The sequence below is a fragment of the Saccostrea cucullata genome, unplaced genomic scaffold (genome assembly GCF_032062105.1).
Source record: "Saccostrea cucullata isolate Sc308-1 unplaced genomic scaffold, CSIRO_AGI_Scuc_v1 ctg153, whole genome shotgun sequence".
In the NCBI taxonomy this organism is placed as follows: domain Eukaryota; kingdom Metazoa; phylum Mollusca; class Bivalvia; order Ostreida; family Ostreidae; genus Saccostrea; species Saccostrea cuccullata.
The window spans coordinates 29,698-50,675 of record NW_026927023.1 but is presented as its reverse complement, the minus strand read 5'-3'; the positions used below and the strand labels follow the sequence as shown (position 1 = coordinate 50,675).

General features: G+C 34.3%; 4 protein-coding genes across 4 annotated transcripts; 3 read left to right on the top strand and 1 right to left on the bottom strand.

Annotated features, from left to right (window-relative positions):
* The first annotated feature begins 1,314 nt into the window (after positions 1-1,314).
* Positions 1,315-3,539, top strand: LOC134273283 (uncharacterized). The gene is made up of 4 exons (XM_062755473.1): positions 1,315-1,495; positions 1,738-1,835; positions 1,999-2,118; positions 2,805-3,539. The coding sequence occupies exons 1-4, from the start codon at positions 1,319-1,321 to the stop codon at positions 2,827-2,829; spliced, it is 420 nt and encodes a 139-aa protein (XP_062611457.1). The 5' UTR covers positions 1,315-1,318; the 3' UTR covers positions 2,830-3,539.
* LOC134273287 (uncharacterized) lies at positions 2,930-4,309 on the top strand. The gene is made up of 4 exons (XM_062755478.1): positions 2,930-3,069; positions 3,418-3,557; positions 3,659-3,880; positions 4,025-4,309. Exons 1-4 carry the CDS (start codon positions 2,930-2,932, stop codon positions 4,234-4,236), a joined length of 714 nt encoding a protein of 237 aa, XP_062611462.1. The 3' UTR covers positions 4,237-4,309.
* Positions 4,310-4,677: 368 nt separating this feature from the next.
* On the bottom strand, positions 4,678-12,163 carry LOC134273286 (uncharacterized). Its single transcript, XM_062755477.1, has 8 exons — positions 12,160-12,163; positions 9,861-10,001; positions 9,475-9,583; positions 9,191-9,334; positions 6,976-7,063; positions 6,651-6,821; positions 5,182-5,964; positions 4,678-4,737 (listed from the first exon to the last, which is right to left on the bottom strand). The coding sequence occupies exons 1-8, from the start codon at positions 12,161-12,163 to the stop codon at positions 4,678-4,680; spliced, it is 1,500 nt and encodes a 499-aa protein (XP_062611461.1).
* A 2,608-nt stretch (positions 12,164-14,771) lies between these two features.
* Positions 14,772-16,959, top strand: LOC134273282 (uncharacterized). Its single transcript, XM_062755472.1, has 2 exons — positions 14,772-14,933; positions 15,977-16,959. The coding sequence occupies exons 1-2, from the start codon at positions 14,858-14,860 to the stop codon at positions 16,606-16,608; spliced, it is 708 nt and encodes a 235-aa protein (XP_062611456.1). The 5' UTR covers positions 14,772-14,857; the 3' UTR covers positions 16,609-16,959.
* Positions 16,960-20,978: the final 4,019 nt, after the last annotated feature.

Sequence of the window (20,978 nt, the reverse complement as noted above, 5' to 3'; positions counted from 1 at the left end):
CATTTGAAGCTCCCTCACATACAGTGAGGCTGGGATGACCGCTTCGACTGTCGCATTCAGTGTCCCTATTAAACTTGACAATTCTTGTATTAATACTTCTGTTTTGCTTATCAAGTCGATACATTTTCTTTTGATACTCTCTACTTTTGTTGCAGAAATTGTTATCTCCATTTCTACTGAATTTACTGTTAGACCCAGAAATTCTAATTGCTGACATGGAGTTAGAACTGATTTTTTTTCCCAGTTTATTAACCAGCCTAGATTTGGAAGCAACCATAAAAGTGTTTCTCTGTCTTTTAAGAGCCCTTCTTGTGATTGATTTAGCAACAATATGTCGTCTAAGTAAATCACAAGTCGAACTCCTATGCGTCTCAATAGCGCAATGATTGGTTTCATTATCTTGGTGAAAAGTCTCGGACCTGATGCCAGCCCAAGTTTGTTCTATGAGGTTAAGCATGTCAAGAACAGTAAACTCTGTATTCTCCTCCTGACCTTTCCTGGCCCCATCAACTGCCTGCCAGATTTTAGCCAATGGCTTCATAATCTGACCAATTTTCTGATAAATAAATGACAGACTTTTGTCCTGCATTTTTAAAAATTTCATAGCATTATAATCTATGAAATGCTCCACAAAATCATCAACTTTTGGAGGTGTACAGAAAGTAGCAGGCACAGGGGCTGCGTCTAAAATATTGCGTTTAATACTGTCTTCTGTCAAATGCTGATAAAAGTATTTCTGACAGTACGTATACGCAGCCATGCTGCCTTCCAGTGAAAATGAATTCTCACCTTTTGTACGGTCAAATCTCTCCCCATCAGATTCTGCCTCCAGAGAAATGACATCAGAATTGTCTTGCAGGTCTGGTTCTTGATGGGTAGAGTTATCATCGTCAGAGAGATTAGATCTCTCAGACTCCTGCCCCGATTCATAGGGGTCACTCTCCGAGTCGGAACCTACATGGCCATCCTGACTATAACTCATGATGAAAATGCACAACGTGCCCTCATAAAGAATGTTTCCACTTAAACATAGTGCCGTTATCCCTTTTTTGGACCCCTCTAACTTTATCCAATTAACTCAAATCTTAATAATTTTACACCTAACCTATATTTTGTTATAAGTGTGGTACATCACTTTCAAAATTTTTCATTGAAAACGGCGCTTTAGTTTTATTTAAGGTAATTAAAAAAGCCCTCTAGTGGAAGTTAATTCTGGAATGTTGCGCTTGTCCGAGTATAATCGATCGATTGAAAACATGTATAAATAGGGACTGTAAGTCTCGTTTAGCGTCACTTCCGGTATCAAGCTTCCGGTGACATGGCCATCTCGATAAAGTACTGGGCAAATTATACTGCCGACAAGCCTAAGCTCATGAGGAAATCCGATAATGCTGTTACAAGCGAACATGTTCTTAAGTTTTTATTCGACAAGGAAACAAATACCTTACAGGTTGTCGTCCAAGAGTCGATGAGAAATACATCGTACAAAGTCACGGTAAGTGTGGATTGTGGATATGCCTGATATATTCGTGATCACTGCACTTGTGTCAGTGTTATTTAAAAAAACATCTTATACATTTTTTTAAATCAAGAATATTGATGTGCACATGTACATCGTATCGTGCATGGCTCCGTTTAAATATTAATTTATTCATTCCACGTTTCTGTTACGGGGGGGGGGGTATTTCAACTGTTCAACAGTTCAAGTTAGATATTAATCTTATATTTATTTTTTAGGCAACTCTGGCGGATAGTTATGCTGTATGTGCTTCTTCCTGTGAATGTCCTTTGGGCAAATTTGTGTGTCACCATGTTGCAACAGCTTTGTTTTATGGGTACATACAAAAATTTCAAATGGGGGAAGGGGGGGGGGGGGCATGCCCGGCGCACTGGCCCTGGATCCGCCTTTGCAACACTCTACCAATTAAATTTTTTCTAATCTTTGCAACAATTTTTTGCTTGAATCAGTGCTGTTTTTATTCTCATTATACATTTCAGATATAAATGCGTTAGCAAAACAGATGTAAAGTGTGGGTGGCTCAAAAATCCAAAGACATCTATAAAAAGAAATACCAAAACTATGGATGAGTTGTTTCCTGCAAGTCGTCCAGAATACAGGTAAAAATTGTAGATGTAGGCACATAAAATTCAAATTCTTAGATTCATCAGTCACAATTCACGTGTCAACATGCCACAGATTCTAGATAGCCATTTTTGGATCATTCTCACCGTTTGTTTTTAATGTAAAAAATAAAGCATTAGACAGGCCCTTTGATGATATGGACAGAAATTTCCTTCACCAGGAATTGGCCAGACTTGGCAGGTTTATTGGTATAAATTGGAACATTTAATGCATTTAGTTGTGTTTTTTGTGTTATGTACATGTATATTTCAGTACATGTACTACTTTTGTCATGAACTTGTATTTTTAATACGGTACTTACATTGGTTATTGTTATGTTTAGTTACTTAAAAATATTTACATTTTCTAAAAGAATTGATATAAAGATCTTTTTAATGATTAGTATTTACAACTATTTATTATGTACATGTCCATGTATACATGTTATAGATTAAAAGATACATGTATAAGAATAGTGAAGTGGGGTATAAACAAGCACTGATTTTATTAAAGGAAGATTTATTTGAACATGTTGAAAGTGTTGTAATGTTTTGTAGGATAGCTACTATAAAACTTTTATGTTAAACCTCACCTGTTTTTCGATTCAGATATTTTTGTCATGTATCATCTAAGGATCTAAGAAATATTACTTATCGCCAAAAATTGTTTTTAATATTTTCAGCAATGGAATGGATTCTGCAACCTGAGCCACTGCGGCCAGTTCCTCCTGCTCCTATTATAGAGGATCTTTTGACCAATCCAGAGTTTATTAATGCAGATGCCCCACTTGCTTGGTTACGCCGTGCAATGATTCTGTCAGAGGAGATTATTAAGTCCACTGCAGAGGCAACGAAAAGACAGAGAACAAATCCTATGTGGGCAGTCATGAGGAAAAATAGGATTACTGCCTCCAACTTTGGAGCAGTGCTAAATCTTAAGCGTAAACGGTAATGTATTTGCACATTCGTAAATGGTTGTGTTGATTAATATAGAAAGAGTGTGTGGAAACAATTTAAAGCTAATGTATTTGTTTAATTTATCCACAGCTTCAAGCTTTTAATAAATACATGCAAAAAAATGTAAAGGGGAGAAAGATAAGAAAGATAGGAGGAATGATAAAGAGAGAAAAGGGGAATTACATATCAGATTCTTTCAATCTTCCAAAGATTTCATTTTTACTAAAGTTTGATTACTTATTTTTTTGTGTTATTTTTATTATCATATGTTAAAGAAATTTTGATAAGCCGAATCAGATTAAAGTTTTGTTTTAATCAAAAGAAAACTATTTATTTCAGACTCACTGCTTCTTTAAAGAAGCGTCTCATGTCGTCCTACAATTTAGAAAGTGTCAAGTCCATTGCATGGGGGATAATACATGAGGATGATGCCCTGAAGAAGTACCAGAATGACTTTGGTGCACTTATTCAGAAAACTGGTAATTTGAACATTTTAAAACTAGGAAAATTCAAGAGAAACTAAAAAGAAAAGAATTATTTTCTTCAATGATTCAGACTTATATTTCTGTTGACTTTACAGGAATTTGGCTTCATGAATCAGACGCTTTAGGTGCTTCACCAGATGGTTTAGTTCTGCACCCCCCAGATGGTTTAGTTCTGCACCCCCCTCTTTGTGAAGTGTCCTACCAGACTCCAGATGCCAGGGCAGCAATTCCTGAGTTAGTAGAAGTTAAGTGTCCCTACTCTGCTGCCTCGCTCTCAGTTGAAGATCCTGTCCATTGTCTGAAGGACTTCTACTTAGGTACATTTTATTGTATACCTGTTAATATGCAAAGGAGCATACACACAATTATTACACCAATGTTCATTTGGACTATGACCACTGTACAAAATTTATATTAGAAAAGTTGACCTTAGTTTACACTGATATTTCCTATATTTTCAGAATTCAAGGAAGATTCATTGCATTTGAAAACTGACCATGCCTACTACCATCAGATTCAAGGTCAACTGTACATGTGCAACAAAAACTGTTGTGACCTCATGGTTTGGACCCCGGTTGACTGTGCCATCATCAGAATTGTAAAGGACAAGGAATGGGCAAAAAATGTTACAGTTCTTGTTGATTTTTACTTCAGTACCTTATTCAGGCATTAAGAGAGAACTAGAAACTTTCTCAAACTTCTATGGTCTATATTTAGTATAATTATATGACTGTATATCGAAGATAAAGCATTCATGGATTAAAAAAGATTAAAAGAATTCTGTCCATTATCTTTTTATTCAAGGTGCATGTCAGAATATTTTTATGTATTATCATACATCTTAAGACTTGACATACTATGTTATGGTGTTCATGTACGTCAGCTGATACTTCTTGGGTAAAAGAAGTGCTGCACATTAAAATAAGGTTGCTCTGTGACTGTCTTTTAATGAATGAAAATGTTATGGCATAATATGGTAAAATCCTTAACATTTAATTTTTTTATCATTACAATTAATTGCTGAGTAACATGTCTCACTAAGACGACAATTTTATAGTCTAAAGAAAAGGAATTAAATTTGTTTTGATATTTTATTAGGCTGTAGCATTTTTAATCAATCAAAGTATATAATGAAGGCTTCAGATGGGCATTTGTGGAGCTCTAACACAACCAGCTGAGAAATATGTGATACATCAAACATGATAAAGAATGGAAAAAATCATTGAGATCTTAGGAGCACTTTATTTGGTTGTCAAATACCATAAAAATTTACCTCCATGATTGCAAAATAGACATTTTTGCATAATGCTTAAATTTTTTAAATAGTAATCTGAATATTGCTACATGTGACATTAGTTTTGAAAGAAAAAAAAACATACTGTCACGGGAGTAAGGGTTACAACAAATCATGAAATAGTGAATTTGTCTCATAAAAATGTAAAACAAAAACAAAAACAAAAAACAAAAAAAAACACTAAGCTCCATCATGAAGAACATAAGAAATAGTAGTTAACTACATGTCAAACATATGGCAGGAGTAAAAAAGTTTAATTTATGCAATTTCTTTCAAAAGGGGGGCTTGTAAGTTGACAAGACTGGAACATAGTTGAAATATTACAGTAGACATAGCTCTGTAAGTAGATGGAATATGATGAAGTATCTCAAAGTTTTTTATCCTTTCATTGGCACGTTCCACATGGATTCGAGCCGTGGCAATTTTGTAGCACAACTCAGCCTCTGGTTGGGTAAACTGACCCCGAGATGAAAGAAAAGCAGGTATGTTTAGACACACTCCTTGAGGTAGTTGGTCGTGAATCGTAAATCCTTTATCTGCTAAGATAAGGTCTCCTGCACTGATTTTTTTCAGAACCTCACTATGCCGAACAATGGCAACATCTGATGTAGACCCTGGATACAGCTTGGAGCAATAGGTAATGGAGCCATTCGGAGCTACACAAGTGAGAGCCTTCACGGTGTGACGGCTCTTGTAAGAGCTATAGGCTATGGCCTGCATGTCCATGTGTGAAGGAATGTCTTGCGTCATTTCTAGTGCATCCATCGAGGCCCTTGCTGAAGAAAACTCGGCAAAAGACTTAGGCATCGATCCTTTGCATTTCAATTGGCTGGGGAAACAGTGGTTTACAACTCCCTTAAACAACATTTCATGAAGGGCATACACAATGGTATGAAAAATGTTGGAAATAACTGGGCGGCTCACACAAAACCTTTGCGCTAAGTCTAGGTCACGAAGGTTAAGCTTGAGTTTCATCAACACTATAAGAAGTTGATCTTCTATCCTGATTGTAGGTGACCACTCGCTATAATATTTCAGGTTAAATCTCTGCAATAGTCTTACCAATACACTGAATATGTCAAATGGCAGTGATGTATACAGCAGCATCTGGAAATTAAAAAAATTACACAATAAATAGATTGCATTTGACTTTGTTGAAATAAAATTAAAATTAAATAAGTTTAAACTTATCTCCATTATCCCCTTTAAATATAACATTTTTAAAAATATAGGTAAGGGCGGTCAACTATTTGTTTGCATACTAGTATTATTACTTTAGTGTGCAGATAGATCTACATAGGGAAGTTTACAACAGAATACAGTATTTATGTAAAAGATTGACATTGAAAAATTCAGCGAGATTTTTATTTAATTTGGATGCATTCTTGATCATGACTGTTACATTTTCTCAAGATTTGATTGCAGATTTGCAAAAAATGACATCACAAATTTATTTACAAACATTGCAGTGTTTCCCATAAATTACAGTTACGTTAGTGACCAAGTTAGGGATTTGGCGATACACTTCTCAAAATCTTAGGTTCTCTGACAGACAGAAGGAAAATATATAAAGTGATCTCCAAGTTTCATTCTGCTTTGAAGACAACACATAAATTTAGCTTTGACTAAATTTTATTCAGTGGTTTTAAGTTGAAATCATAAATTTAATATATATAATAAATATGTATAATACCTTGTACATATTTTTCTTAATCATAAATATCTTCATATTAGGTCCCAATCACCTGGGAAAAAATTCTGATCATTTGCAGTATAACTTGAAACTTTTGTACCTTTTCTTCACTGTCCTTAATTTGGTCTATAGACATTGGTTTTGTCTTTGCAGCATCTACAGTCAGTGAAGCAATTTGTTCCTCCAAGGTTTGGCACTGGGACGCAAGCCTTTTCATTTCTGCTGCACATGTCAGAGTGCATGGTGTGGCATAACTGTGCTCTACCATAGCCTAGTTGTAGTAAAATGGACTATTGTGTACATAAAAATGCATGTAATGTATACAGCATAGTTTTGTGATTTCCATATACATGAATATGGCTTTGCTGAATGAGATCTTTACAAGTTTGATTTCAGAATCTAACTGTAAACTTCATTTACTATACCTGTTCAGGGTTTTGGCATTCAGTCCAGTTAGGCTGCTCTACTGGCTCCTCTACTGACTTAGTTTCATTTGAATGACATGTTGTTTTTCTATAAGTAATTTTAAGAACAATAAAGATCTCATTAACTAAGCCAGTATTAATGATAGAATAGGAACTTATTAAGATTCTTCGAATATAATACAGTATATTACTTTACTGGGTTTGACGTAAACTTTTACAAGAACTAGACCAGTCTCTCTACTTCAAATATTTTTATACCACTGCTTGACAAGTGGGAGGATATATAGTAATCGTTATGTCCATCCGTCTGTCTGTACGTCCATCTATCTATCTGTTACACTTTGGAATACCCATCTCTTATCTGCAACTCCTCTCATACCACTGATTTAAACTTTCAAAGAATCTTTATTCATATTGCCTCCTATTTTATTTTTTGATCCAACACATAACATGGACACTCCCATTATATTCATATGGGAGGTGGGGGTATCATTTAGTGAGCTCATTGCTCACAGTACCTCTAGTTATCACTAGCCCTGGCCGTAGAATCACTAGACTTCGGACACCAAAATTACTTAATATAATCCAGAATTTTAATGAGATAACTTTCGAAACCATATTAAACCAGAAGTCTCTGTCGAGACTGTAGCTCTACTGGTTTGTACTGATCAAAAACCGATGCACAGAATTATGTATCTTAGTGTAGTGTACTTGTGTGATAAGTTATATTGAAATCAGACCAAAACTGTAGAAGGAGTAGCATTTTAAAGGAATTCCACAGAAAATTCTACTTTTAGTAGCCATTGCAACACCGTTCATTGAAATCAAAAACCGATGCACTATTATATGTAAATTAGTGTAGTTTACTTGTGTGCCAAGTGATAATGAAATCAGACCAAAACTGTAGAAGGAGTAGCGTTTTAAAGGAATTTCACAGAAAATTCTATTTTTAGTAACCATTGCAACACTGCTCATCGAAATCAAAAACCGATGCACTATTTTATGTATCTTAGTGTAGTCTACTTGTGTGCCATGTGATACTGAAATGAGACTAAAACTGTAGAAGGAGTGGCGTTTTAAAGGAATTTCACAGAAAATTCTATTTTTAGTAACCATGACAACATCGTTCATCGAAATCAAAAACCGATGCACTATTTTATGTATCGTAGTGTAGTCTACTTGTGTGCCAAGTTATATTGAAATGAGACTAAAACTGTAGAAGGAGTAGCGTTTTAAAGGAATTTCTCAGAAAATTCTATTTTTAGTAACCATTGCAACACCGCTCATCGAAATCAAAAACCGATGCACTATTTTATGCATCTCAGTGTAGTCTACTTGTGTGCCAAGTGATATTGAAATGAGACTAAAACTGTAGAAGGAGGAGCGTTTTAAAGGAATTTCACAGAAAATTCTATTTTTAGTAACCATGGCAACATCGTTCATTGAAATCAAAAACCGATGCACTATTTTATGTATCTTTGTGTAGCCTACTTGTGTGCCAAGTTATATTGAAATCAGACCAAAACTGTAGAAGGAGTAGCGTTTTAAAGGAATTTCTCAAAAAATTCTATTTTTAGTAACCATGGCAACACCGTTCATCGAAATCAAAAACCGATGCACTATTTTATGTATCTTAGTGTAGTCTACTTGTGTGCCAAGTTATATTGAAATCAGACTAAAATTGTAGGAGAAGTAGCGTTTTGAAAAATTGTTTACAGACAGACGGACAGACAGACAGACAGACGGACGGACGCCGGACGCATTACTATCGCATAAGCTCTTCTGGTCTCTGACCAGTAGAGCTAAAAAGATAACTGTCTTTTGCATGTGTCAATATTTTTGACTGACTATTTGATAGTTCCCAGCTAACTGAATCAGATTCATTGAGACATTCAAGTCACACATCATGCCTTTTAAACATTCAACAATCTTAAATAAAATATTTAATTTGCTGTTTATAATTTTGTCCAAGACAATACTGAAGTAAGAAATTTTCTTTTAAAATTATCTCTAGGAGTATTTGAAAGACTGAAATGGGGGTTACCATTCATTTTATCAACACAAATAATCTGTCTAGTTCAAAAACATTTTACATGACCGGTGTAACTTTGGGTTGGTTGTAGGCACCTTGGTGTCAAACCCTGTATTGTAAATATTTCTGACTACTAACACGTGCATTGTACAGTGTGCATGGTTAATTCATGTAATAGCAAACCTTTTGTGGTGTTCTGGATCAGGAAAATCCATGAGTTTTCCAGAGTTATGCTGGAAGTAGATAGGGTCACCCTGTTTAACACCATCTTTAAAATGACAAGAACAAATCCTGTCATTCTGGTCACTAGGCTCTTTATCAGCTCTTCTACAGGAAAAAAAAAATCTTTTCAGTTACCTGTTGTATTTGTTTAGGCCTTTTAAGCAGTCTATATGTGATGATTCCAGGAATACACTGTGTGTCGATATTGCCTACATAATAAATAATGAACATCTTTTTCAATATACCTGCATAACTGACCCCAAAGAACTCTTTTCTTAGGGTGAAAACGGTAGAAATGACAGTCTGATGACCCACTGCGATGGTTGCACCCATAAGCAAAACAAATGACCATTTCTGAAAATGTATAGGAGTATTTATTACAACAATCTCTCGAACTGTTTGTGCATATAAATTTGGTTCGATTTCTTACCATATTAAAACTTACTGGTCGTGATTATATACCCGAACGACACAAAGTGAAAGTGGTTATCTCTTCTCAAGCGTCTGCTCTATAAGGGAAAAAATAACCATTTCTGAAAAATTAGAGTATTCATTACAACAAAAATCTCTTGAACTTTTGTTCATAAAAGAAAATAAATTTGATTCTATTAATTTTCATGCAAAAACTTACTGGTAGTGATAATACGCCCAAACGAAACAAACTGAAAGTTATATTCTCTCTTCTGAGCCACGCTTTGTTTGTCACCGGAAGTTACATCCTCTCGCGAAATCTCGTGTACGAGCTTACAGTCCCTATAGCCAGTTATAATGGCTACAAAAAATACAGAAAAGTAAGAACAAAGAACTTCTCAAGCTTTACGCCAGTTTTTTTGTTGTTTGATTTGGGAGGGGGGGGGGGGAAGAGAGTGGCGCCGGGGGATCTTGCGCGAGGATGTACATGTATCCCTCCCTAAAATTTAATCCAGATTTCTCCCTCAATTTTAGTCGTTTCTATTTGAAAATTTAACACTCAAGATAAACGGATAAGGAAGCCTACAATTTTGTAAATATAAACGGAATAAAATTCCATTACAGAAAAAAAAACTTCTTTTGCATTTTCTAAAAGATTAGTGCCGTATCGAATTTATTAAATCTCTCTCTCTCTCTCTCTCTCTCTCTCTTTCTACGTACTTTTAAAAGTACAGTAAATACTTATAGTACATATAATGGTGTACAGAATTTTTGTGTTGTTGTGATGCTGCGTGTGGTGATATTTTATTACTAAAACAATTTTATTAATAGTATGTGTGATTGGTTTTTTTTTTGTTTGTTTGTTTGTTTGTTTTTTTTTTTTGCTTGCTTGCTTGTTTTTTTTTTCTTTTGGGAGGGGGGGGGGGGGCTCCGAAAGCAATCCAGTGTTAAACCATCTACGTACTTTTATACCCTGTGTGCCTATATTTTTACAGTAAAAACACTTTGAGGAATGATGGTATTGCCACGATTGGGACCAAATCTCTTTGAAATTCTTTGACTCTCCAAACGTGTCCCCTAACTCCAAGGACTACAATAAATAAAATATAACATTTTGTCCAATTTTATATTTCATTACCCTATAAAAATACTACGCCGAAAAAAAGAATTCGATGTTAATAAATTGAAAATGTACATTTAACGGTATAAGTTGGTCGCTTATAGATGCATTGTTATCAATCGGAGCTACAGCCACGTGATTTATTGATTTTTTTGTATTCATAAAGTTACCTGAGTCTACAAATCACGTGATATATTGGAATACTAAACAGGTCACAATGAGGTCAATAACATGTAAATACCCGTAAATAGTGAAGAAGACGGTCGGCGTTTTGTACCTTTTTTCAAAAAGTTTACCCCGAGCGCAGGCTTGCCCAAAATTCTCCTTTAATTATGTTGTATTTCCAATAGTTCTACACCTTCTGTCCTTTTGAGAAATTTGGGCAAGAATGCGCTCACCATGTATTCCAGCTTTAAAGATCGGAATAACTTTGAATAACAATGGAAATTCATGAATTGCAGTGACCCCTCTCACAAAACACAGCCTCGTTCTTTACTTTTACTTACTTTTAATTCATGTAATTTTGCAAAGTTGCGATGAACATAGGCGTCGGAACCGGGGGGGGGGGGGGGGGGCTAGGGGGCTTAATCCCCCCCAACTTTTTTCCCAAATATATTCTTAGTATAGACTTAGCCCCCCCCTTTTATAGACAGATATACACAGTATAGACAGTGAACATTGCTTCGTAGGTATAGCCCCCCCCCCCCACTTTCCACAGCCACGTCACAGTATAATTGGGGAATGTTGAAAAGGTGGTGTTTGGAAGAAAAATTTGGTACTGAAGTTCAAATTTACCCCCCCCCCCCCCCTTCACGAAATATGATTTTCGTGTTTGGGAAATTGACATTAACCTTTTTTTTTTTTTAATTTGCTTGTCAGGTTTTTTAAGAAGGTTTAAAATGTTTTTTTTATACTTAGCCCCCCCACTTTCAATTTGCTTCCGACGCCAATGATGAAGACCTAGAAGAATTGCTTTATTAATTCTATTAGGCTAATTTTCAGTACTTTATTTTTGCGCAATTTACCGGGGGCCACTTTTTGTACACTAAGTGCAATCATTCTTTCACACGTGCCTAAATAATAATGCACAACGTGCCTATAGAATCTATTGAAGCTTTGTTGATAATAACAAACAAAAAATTTCGACTAAGAAATGACGATTTTTTCCGATACCAATATATGCTGAAAAAACCGTCTGCTCGTTCGCGAAGCCAGCGGAAGAAGGAAGTGTTAGTTTTTTACATCTCGATCCCGATTACTTTAAAGGGCTTGCGAATCGAGGAAACGCTGAAGAATACATCATTATACCTTACTTCAGTTTACGATATAAAATTAATTATAAAATACCATTTAAAATTATTTTCAAGCTGAGGAAAATATAAAGTACACGAAAAAATACCCATAGTGAGCGACAAAAAATCGTCGGCGTAAATCGAAGGTTTTTACAACGCTTGCATCTGTAACTCTCTGCTTTATCTGTCCGAATTTTCTCAAGCAGAGAGCTACAGTTCTGCAGCTATGGTCATTACGTAATACCGGTAAATTTTTGTTATACATAAAGAAAATTTATCAAAACAAAAGCACTAAATATATTTTAATGCTATAGTTAATGTTTGCATGGAGATAGAGAAATTAGGCCAGCTCAAAAAACTGCGGATTACTCTAGCACAAATTATGGTAAGGCATGCATGGACATTTTTTTCTGTTAGGAAAATGAACAATGTTAAATAATAAAGAAAACCAATGTCATTTGAGTGTTGTTTTAATGCAAGGAGAAAATACTTTTATGATAAGGGGACGAGATGGCGAGTCGAATATACTTAGCCTTTAACTAAATCATATTATTGACTTTTACCTTTCGCGTACACGTTGTTACATTATTTGTCACAAAATCTCTATATTTTTATATAACCATAGGCGTCGAAACCGGGGGCACCACTTTTTTGTTGTTGCAAAGACATATATTATATAGTTATTGAAAAATTAGGGTTTACCTTTTTTTGTTGGTTTAGACCCCCCCCCCCTCTTTCAATTTGCTTCCAAAATTACAATGCTGAAAAAGATCATCAATGCAACCTTCGCAATGATGGTGTACAAATGTAATTTTTGCCAGAAATAACGAAACTAGCTGGTGAATAGCCCTAATGCCAGTCGAAGGTTTCTAAAATCTTTGTTTTGCTTAAGGGATTTTTTCAACGTTTTTAAAATTCTTCGGCGAGCATTTGTCTAATCTTTTTCAATTTATAGCCCAAATTAAGGCTTTTGGCGTCATATATAACGAAAGTACAATTTAAATGGCAATACCCGGCTTGATCTCTTTTAAAATCTGACCGCAGCATCTTGTGGTTCCTTTTTAGCTCTACTGGTCAGAGACCAGAAGAGCTTATGCGATAGTAATGCGTCCGTCGTCCGTCCGTCTGTAAACAATTTTTCAAAATGCTGCTCCTCCTACAGTTTTGGTCTGATTTTAATATTACTTGGCACACAAGTAGACTGCACTAAGATACATAATTCTGTGTATCGGTTTTTGATTTCGATAAACGGTGTTGCCGTTGTTACTAAAAATATAAATTTTTGTAAATATCATTCAAAATGCTACTCCTCCTACAGTTTTGGTCTGATTTTAATATAACTTTATACACAAGTAGACTACACTAAGATACATAATTCTGTATATCGGTTTTTGATTTCGATGAACTGTGTTGCCGTTGTTACTAAAAATAGAAAAAATTGTGAAAATCATTCAAAATGCTACTCCTCCTACAGTTAGTCTACACAAAGATACATAAATCTCTGTAGCGGTTTTTGATTTCGATGAACGGTGTTGCCATTGTTACTAAAAATAGAATTTAAAAAAATACTTTCAAAATGCTACTTCTCCTGCAGTTTTAGTCAGATTTTATTATAACTTGGCACACAAGTAGACTACACTAACATATATAATTCTGTTTATTGGTTTTTGATTTCAAAGAACAGTGTTGCCGTTGTTACTAAAAATAGAAATTTATGTGAAAAACATTCAAAATGCTACTCCTCCTACAGTTTTGGTCTGATTTCAATATAACTTGGCACACAAGTAGACTACACTTAAATACATAATTCTGTATATAGGTTTTTGTTTCAATGAACGGTGTTGCTGTTGTTACTTAAAAAAGAAATTTCTTTGAAATACATTTAAAATGCTATTCCTCCTATAGTTTTGGTCTGATTTCAATATAACTTGGCACACAAGTAGACTACACTAAGATACATAATTCAGTGTATCGGTTTTTGTCATTATTCTGTTTATTGCTTTCGTAAAGTTTCAAATCCCAACTGCTACTTTTCTCTTTCTTTATTATAAGTACAAACCAGTAGAGCTTCAGTCTCGACAGAGACTTCTGGTTTATGCTTGTTTCAAAGAAATTCCTTATAAATTTTAGATAACGAAATTAAAGATATTCGTTCGACTTTTATATTGCACGGTACAGGCATAGCAAAATTCACGAATTTTTCCGACCTCTTTAAATTTTTGTTTGTTGTCTAACATTCCTCTGGAGAATTTTTCACTCATGTGAAGAGGCTATCGCTTGCCGGTGGACGGCTACGAATTTTGTACTGTATTCGCTACATGTACTCGTACTCATAAGGCCATTGGGCAGTGAGGGATCTTTTTCGTGCCAGCACCTACTGCTACTCGATTTATACTCATCCAAAGGACTAGGCTTACTTCGATGTTAGTGAAATGTTGAGTCGGCAAATAAATTGGTTTTAATAAATTTAATCTTTTTGACATCTCTGAAACACGATTAATTTCATTCAATTTTACAATTTACATAAAAGTCATATCTTTATATTGCAATAAAGTAAAAAAAAAAAAAAAAAAAGATCTTTTAATTTTAATCATTTGAATCTATCACAAATACAGTGTACTCCATATATAGCTTTAAAAAATTTAAAGTATTTCTAGGAAAATTATCTCCATAACACTATTTATGGAATGTAATCAATACTTCCTGTTACTGAGTGAAGCTCATACACATATATAATACTTTCCTGATTGTTTCAGAATATCCATCCATATAGAAAACATATTAGAATTGTATCAGCGACAGAACATGTTCAATATTTGTGTCAAAGCAATACTGATTGGATACGCATGTGAACTCATTATATGTCAATCTGTGCAAACAGGTGAGATATATCAACATTATCTTTATTTTACTATATGCAAACTTTGATTTAAATCAACATTCATTATATAGACATTGAAATTATATGAAAACTGGAGAAAACTATAACAGAGATAAAATTATTTTAAAGGCTGAAAGTAAAAAAAAATATGTGTACAATATCTCGTTGTTTGAAAATTTATGCCATTAAGAAGATACAGGTGTAAGTATTTTATTTGTATGAAATTTGTTTTGTTTTCCTTTTAAATTCTGCAAATCCTAGTTATCTTATTTGCAAAGACCAATTAAAAGTGTTCTTTCTTAACTGAGACTTTATCCAAGTATACAGAATATGAATTACACGTTGTAATATATAAATTTTACACAAATGTGCTAAAAGAGCACACATTTCCTCTTAACGACTTGGTGTGGATATTACATGTATAGGACAAAAATTGCAATCAACAAAAATCCTTGCTTCTAATTGTTCGTTAAATTGCATGATATATTTTTAATTAAGCGGTTTCTCGATTGCCTTTCCGAACAAGTATTCTTTTTAATCAATAAAAAAGAGTGAACTTCAAACCACTTAATGAGTAAAAGAACACTTTCAGCATTATACACTGCATTTTTAGCTATTGAATGTAAAGAAGGAAGTAAATGGCAATCCCCGTCAAGTAGAAAGAAAATAAAACTAGAAAATTAAAATTATGTTATTAAATATAGTCCATTTAATTGTGATAGACATTAAGTTTTGTTTTACATGTACGGAAAGTTTCGAATGATATTAACGGGTTTCAGATCATAAATACATGTTTATTTTATGAATTTTAACGATATGATGATAAATCTTGTTCTCAGTCATTCAAATCGCGCAAACCATACTTCATATTCCGAAAAAGCATTACATCATAAGATTGTAACCCTGGAATTTTTTTTTTATTTGCGGAGATTTAAAAGATATGCTGCAGGTCCAGTTTTTGTATTTGCAACAATTTCCTCTCTTACATAGAATGATTGGAAATAGGACGTTACGGTACTTAAAATATATTCTGTCTATTTTAGATAAACGCTTAAAACGAGAAGTAGATTTATCCTTTAAAGATAAACATGTTGCTTTCGTAAAGGATGGAAGGAAGGTCGATTTTAAACTTTTGTATGGCAGATTACCAAAGTACGCAAGAGATCAACCAAATAGGAAAAAACACTCATTTCTTCTGGTTCCAGTTAAGAAAGGAGAAAATGTGGCTGTAAGAAAAACTCTTTTTACGAAATTATTAAACACTGCTGTATCAAAAAGTTACAGAGGCGGAAAATGTAAACAAAAAAGGGATCAAAAAAATGCAAAGCAAAGTAGCATAAGGAAAACATGCCCAAATAATCTGGCTGAAAAGGGACAGTTTCCTGATAAAGAGAACATCGACACTTCCGACTACTTTGTATGTTCAGTTGACGTAGCAGAACTTGGGAAGAAAATTCTTCTTGTCGAATTTAATGTTCAAGATGACAACGAATGTGAACTTTCTACAAAAGGATCATTTACCGTCGGCGTTGGAATACTAAAGACTGTAGGCAAAAAGCCAGTAAATACAAATATCCAAAGAAAGTCAACTGACTGGTTTCTGATAAATCACTTGGATGGATCAAAATTAGAGGAACGCATAAAATGTCATGACTTTACTTATAAATATACTTAAATGTTTATCGATGTCATTACAAGTATAGAGTGGTGAAATTGTCAAACAGAAATTAATAAGGATGTAGTAAATTCTGATTAAAATGTTTTATAAATTGTTATATTCTACGAAAATAACATACGAGAAGGAAAATCAATAATGAAAAGACGTCAATTTTTCAGCCCAAGTGAGGTTTTTCTTAACACATTTTGTAAGGCATTCGTCTGTAAACTTTTTCACAGTTTCATCTTCTCTTAACCACTGGACAAATATCAACTAAATTGGAACAGAGTATCCCTGGGTAAAGAGGATTCAAGATTCATCAATGAAGGGCCACATCCTCTTCAAAAGGCTTGATTGAATGATTGAATATTGTTTAACGCCGAGTCGGCATTTTTTCAGCCATGTTTCGGCGGTCAAAGGGCTTGATAATTTTAAAAATTGTGAAAAAAGAGTTAAGCCCACGAAGGGTCAAAAAATGCCTCATTAAAAAATTTAATGAAATCTTGATAACAGATAGTGTTGACTTCAAGCTTTATACCCTAACAAAAAAATACTATAGTTAACTATAGTTTACTATAATTAACTATAGTAAATCAAAGTGTCAAAGTTTTCGCCAAAGTTTTTCAAAGTGTCAAAGTTTTCGCCAAAGTTTTTCATAGTGTCAAAGTTTTCGCCAAAGTTTTCAAAGTGTCAAAGTTTTCGCCAAAGTTTTTCAAAGTATCCAAGTTTTTCAAAGTGTCAAAGTTTTCGCCAAAGTTTTTCAAAGTGTCAAAGTTATCACTATAGTAAATCAAAGTTTTCAAAGTGTCAAAGTTATAACTATAGTTAACTATAGTTAACTATAGTATTTTTTTGTTAGGGTAGAACTTTTTTTTTTTTGGATATCTATATTACTTTTCCTTTAAAAGAGTTTGCAGTAAGGCATTGTTGTACTAGACAATTGTGAACGGAACGTTATAATTTGTATAACATATTGTAACGTCATATAGGGCAATAAAAATTATGTGATTGTAAAAACATAAATGACTTGGATAATTGAATACCAGGTATGACATTATCAGTTCAATGATAGAATACTAAGTACATGACCAGTAATATTTTGTGCGATCCTAACATTGCAAGGCCCAATAGCAATGGTTCATTTTCGAAAGTAAGTTGGGGGTGGGGGTGAGGATGGGGGAGGGAACCTCCACAAAAAATTAACATGCAGTAACAACCCCCTGATAAACTGCACCCACATTGGCCGGTAATACTATATATGTTTGATTTTACTTATTCACTAAATACACCAAAAGAAATATTTCTTACTTTGTATATGTACATGTGTATATTATAGCGAGCGCAGCGAGCGTCGCGAAGCGAGCTCAGTAGACTAACGTGTATGAACAGAGGTAATTCGGATTGAAATCTGTACATACGTCAGGCAAATTTCTCTGTGAAACATTCCCAGAATTCCTACACTACCCAATGTCCTTTGCGCGAATAAATAAATAAATAATGACGTAAAGCATAAAAGGCTTTCAGTTTGTAGAAATCTTTCAAAGAAACAAAAAATAACTCGCAATGTTTTTCGACCTAAGTTGCACTAGGTCTATAGTTTCAACGAGACGCTCGGCTGTCTCCGTAAGCTCCGACGAGCTCCGTGACGTCGTGTGACGTCACAGCTAGTCGAGATGTCTCGTGCGGCTTGATGTATGAAGTGGCTGATCAATTTTTCAAGTGTTTTTGATGGTACAACTGCGCTCGCCCCAACGGTCACACAGTAAAACATATTATATTTATATAGCTGAAACGTAAAAATGAAATATACTTATCTAATAATTACCGGCCCCTGTGACTGCAACTACTCAAAATTAAAAATCCTATTCTGTTTGGGGTGGGGTGGCTTCCTCTTATTTTTCTTAAATGCAGGAATTTGCCAGTGTTTAACCTTTTAGTTTTAGCAATAGGTAGCATCTTAATAAGAATTTTCATAACTAGGCAAAAGAAAATTGTCAGAAAAAAAGTTACCTCCCCCTACTCTGTTACGGACAAATGTAAAATAAGATTTTAACGTGATTAATTTCAAAATAACAAGTTGTGTATGAGAGTGCGCTAGCTTGCACCCCTATCATAGAAATCATTATTCATCCGTTTAAAGTTATTTAGCGAACTCTTGTGTATGTAATATTTGAAAAATGACTGCCAGAATGCGCAAATATCCACCAAACCGATGCCCGTTAAAAAAAAACTCTGGTTGAATTCAATTTTTATGGAATTTTGATTGCATAAAGATGTTCCTGTAAGGAGTTTTGCGGAAACACTCGCCATATTGTCAACAGATACAGTTTGGTCAATAACCATTTAGCCATCTTTATCAACATTAAACCTTCCGAATATTCGCATAAAAAATCTGGGACGTGATAATCATTTATCATGGGCGATGTCCCAGGTCAAATCGTTCAGAAATTAACAAATGTAACAAAAAATATTTACAAGATCGTTAAAGGTTTCCAGACATTAATTTTACTACAAACCACAGATTCATTATAGTGGACTGTTAATATGATAAAGACATCACCGAGATTTCAGCACACCTTTGAATATGATGAGTATATTCTTGAGCTTGAAAAATCATTTACTTGTAATAAGCCGACAATTTTATTTTTCCCAGATGTCTTGTGTGTAAAGAAGCCTTTATTAATGAAAATAAGATTTTATCCTAGTCATAGTAGGCGAGCCCATTTTTGTTAAGATCGTCCGCCGTCGACACTTCCGGTCGTCACAGGAAGTGATCAAAGAAATGGATGCATACATGTTTAGGCAATTCATCTTCGTTGTCAAGTGTAAATAAAGGTTGAGAATATATATATATATATATATATATATATATATATATATATATATATATATATATATAACTCTTCAAAAAAAGAAACGCATCGTAGAATTTTAGTGACACATTGAACATAAAGATTATTTAGTAAAATGATGCATTGATAAAACAGAAATGTGGTAAGCAATAGGAATACTATCTAAATGTCATAATTACTCAACAATTTTAAAATTATATTTAATTTAAGAGCATGGAAGATCAATATCTGGTATGCCCCCCGCAGACACAAATGATAGCCACAAACGGCATCTAATGGAAGCAAATGTGTGAAACAAAAACTGTATAGGAATACTCTCCCACTCCAAGTGTAGTAATTTAGTCAGGTGTTGCAGAGTCTGGGGATGCGATTGTCTTTGGCAAATCATTTTAATCCATTTTGGCAAATGCTGCTTAATTTGGATTAAATCTAGCAATTTAGATGACTGTGACTGAAACAAGTTGTTGTTTCTTAGCAAGAATAGGTGTGTCAAATGAGCCATATGTGGCTGTATATTGTGTGATTGCAATACGGCTCTAGGATGCTGCATAATTGAATGGGTATGTGTAGGTAGAACATGGTTAGAGTACCTTTTGCAATCAACGTGTATTGGATTCGAACCAAATCAATCTTACTTTCTTATAATACCATTTTCCATATCATTACACTACCACCACCAACTTTTTTAACGTCCTGGAGGCAGTTATCTATCTAACCTTCATTAAAAAGCATTAGCACTCTTAAACTTATAAGAGGCTTTCAGATAAACATTTTGGAGTATTAGGTTAACCAAAATGTTCAGCAGTTGTTGTGGTCATACTCTATTCATCTGAGATCTTTGAATCGATATTTGGGGTGTTGTATCGGAACAATGACATGAAAAATCCTCTTGCAATAATTCGTAGTCAACTGAAAACGGTCTTGTTAGATGATCTGTTCAATTCAGGGATAACTAATGCTTTAGATGACGTCCTTGCATTACATGCATGCAATTTGCGTAATCCTCGGAAGTGATGCTGTACTGCTGATGTCACACGTAGTCTACCATATTTTTTGCAAATATTGGGTGTTCGATGTTAATGGTTTACATTTTATATGTTAGATATGGTTTGTGTGTAACATTAAAACCTCTTGCAACTGTAGAGTGCGGTACCCCTGCTTCCAGTCGCCCATTTTCCTTTTTGTTCCACGCAACATTCAGATGCAGCAATTTTAGGAGGCGTCATTTTTCAGATAAAACAAGATTCAAAATATCGAGAACCCCCGCTTTTGATAGCCCCTTAGTACCTAAAGGAATTGCATCGGAATTCAACAAATGAAAATTGAGATCAACATTTTGGGGGAAATTTTGCAAAATCAGGACTTTTTGTCTGTGAGACTTGTAGAATAACTGTAAAGTTAACAATTGCATTAAAAAATCATTCATTTTACTCGAATACATCGTATTCATACAAAAATAAAAGGTATGACAAAACTATCAAAAATTTTCAGGGCATTGTTCCTACTATGCGTTTCTTTTTTTGAAGAGTATATATA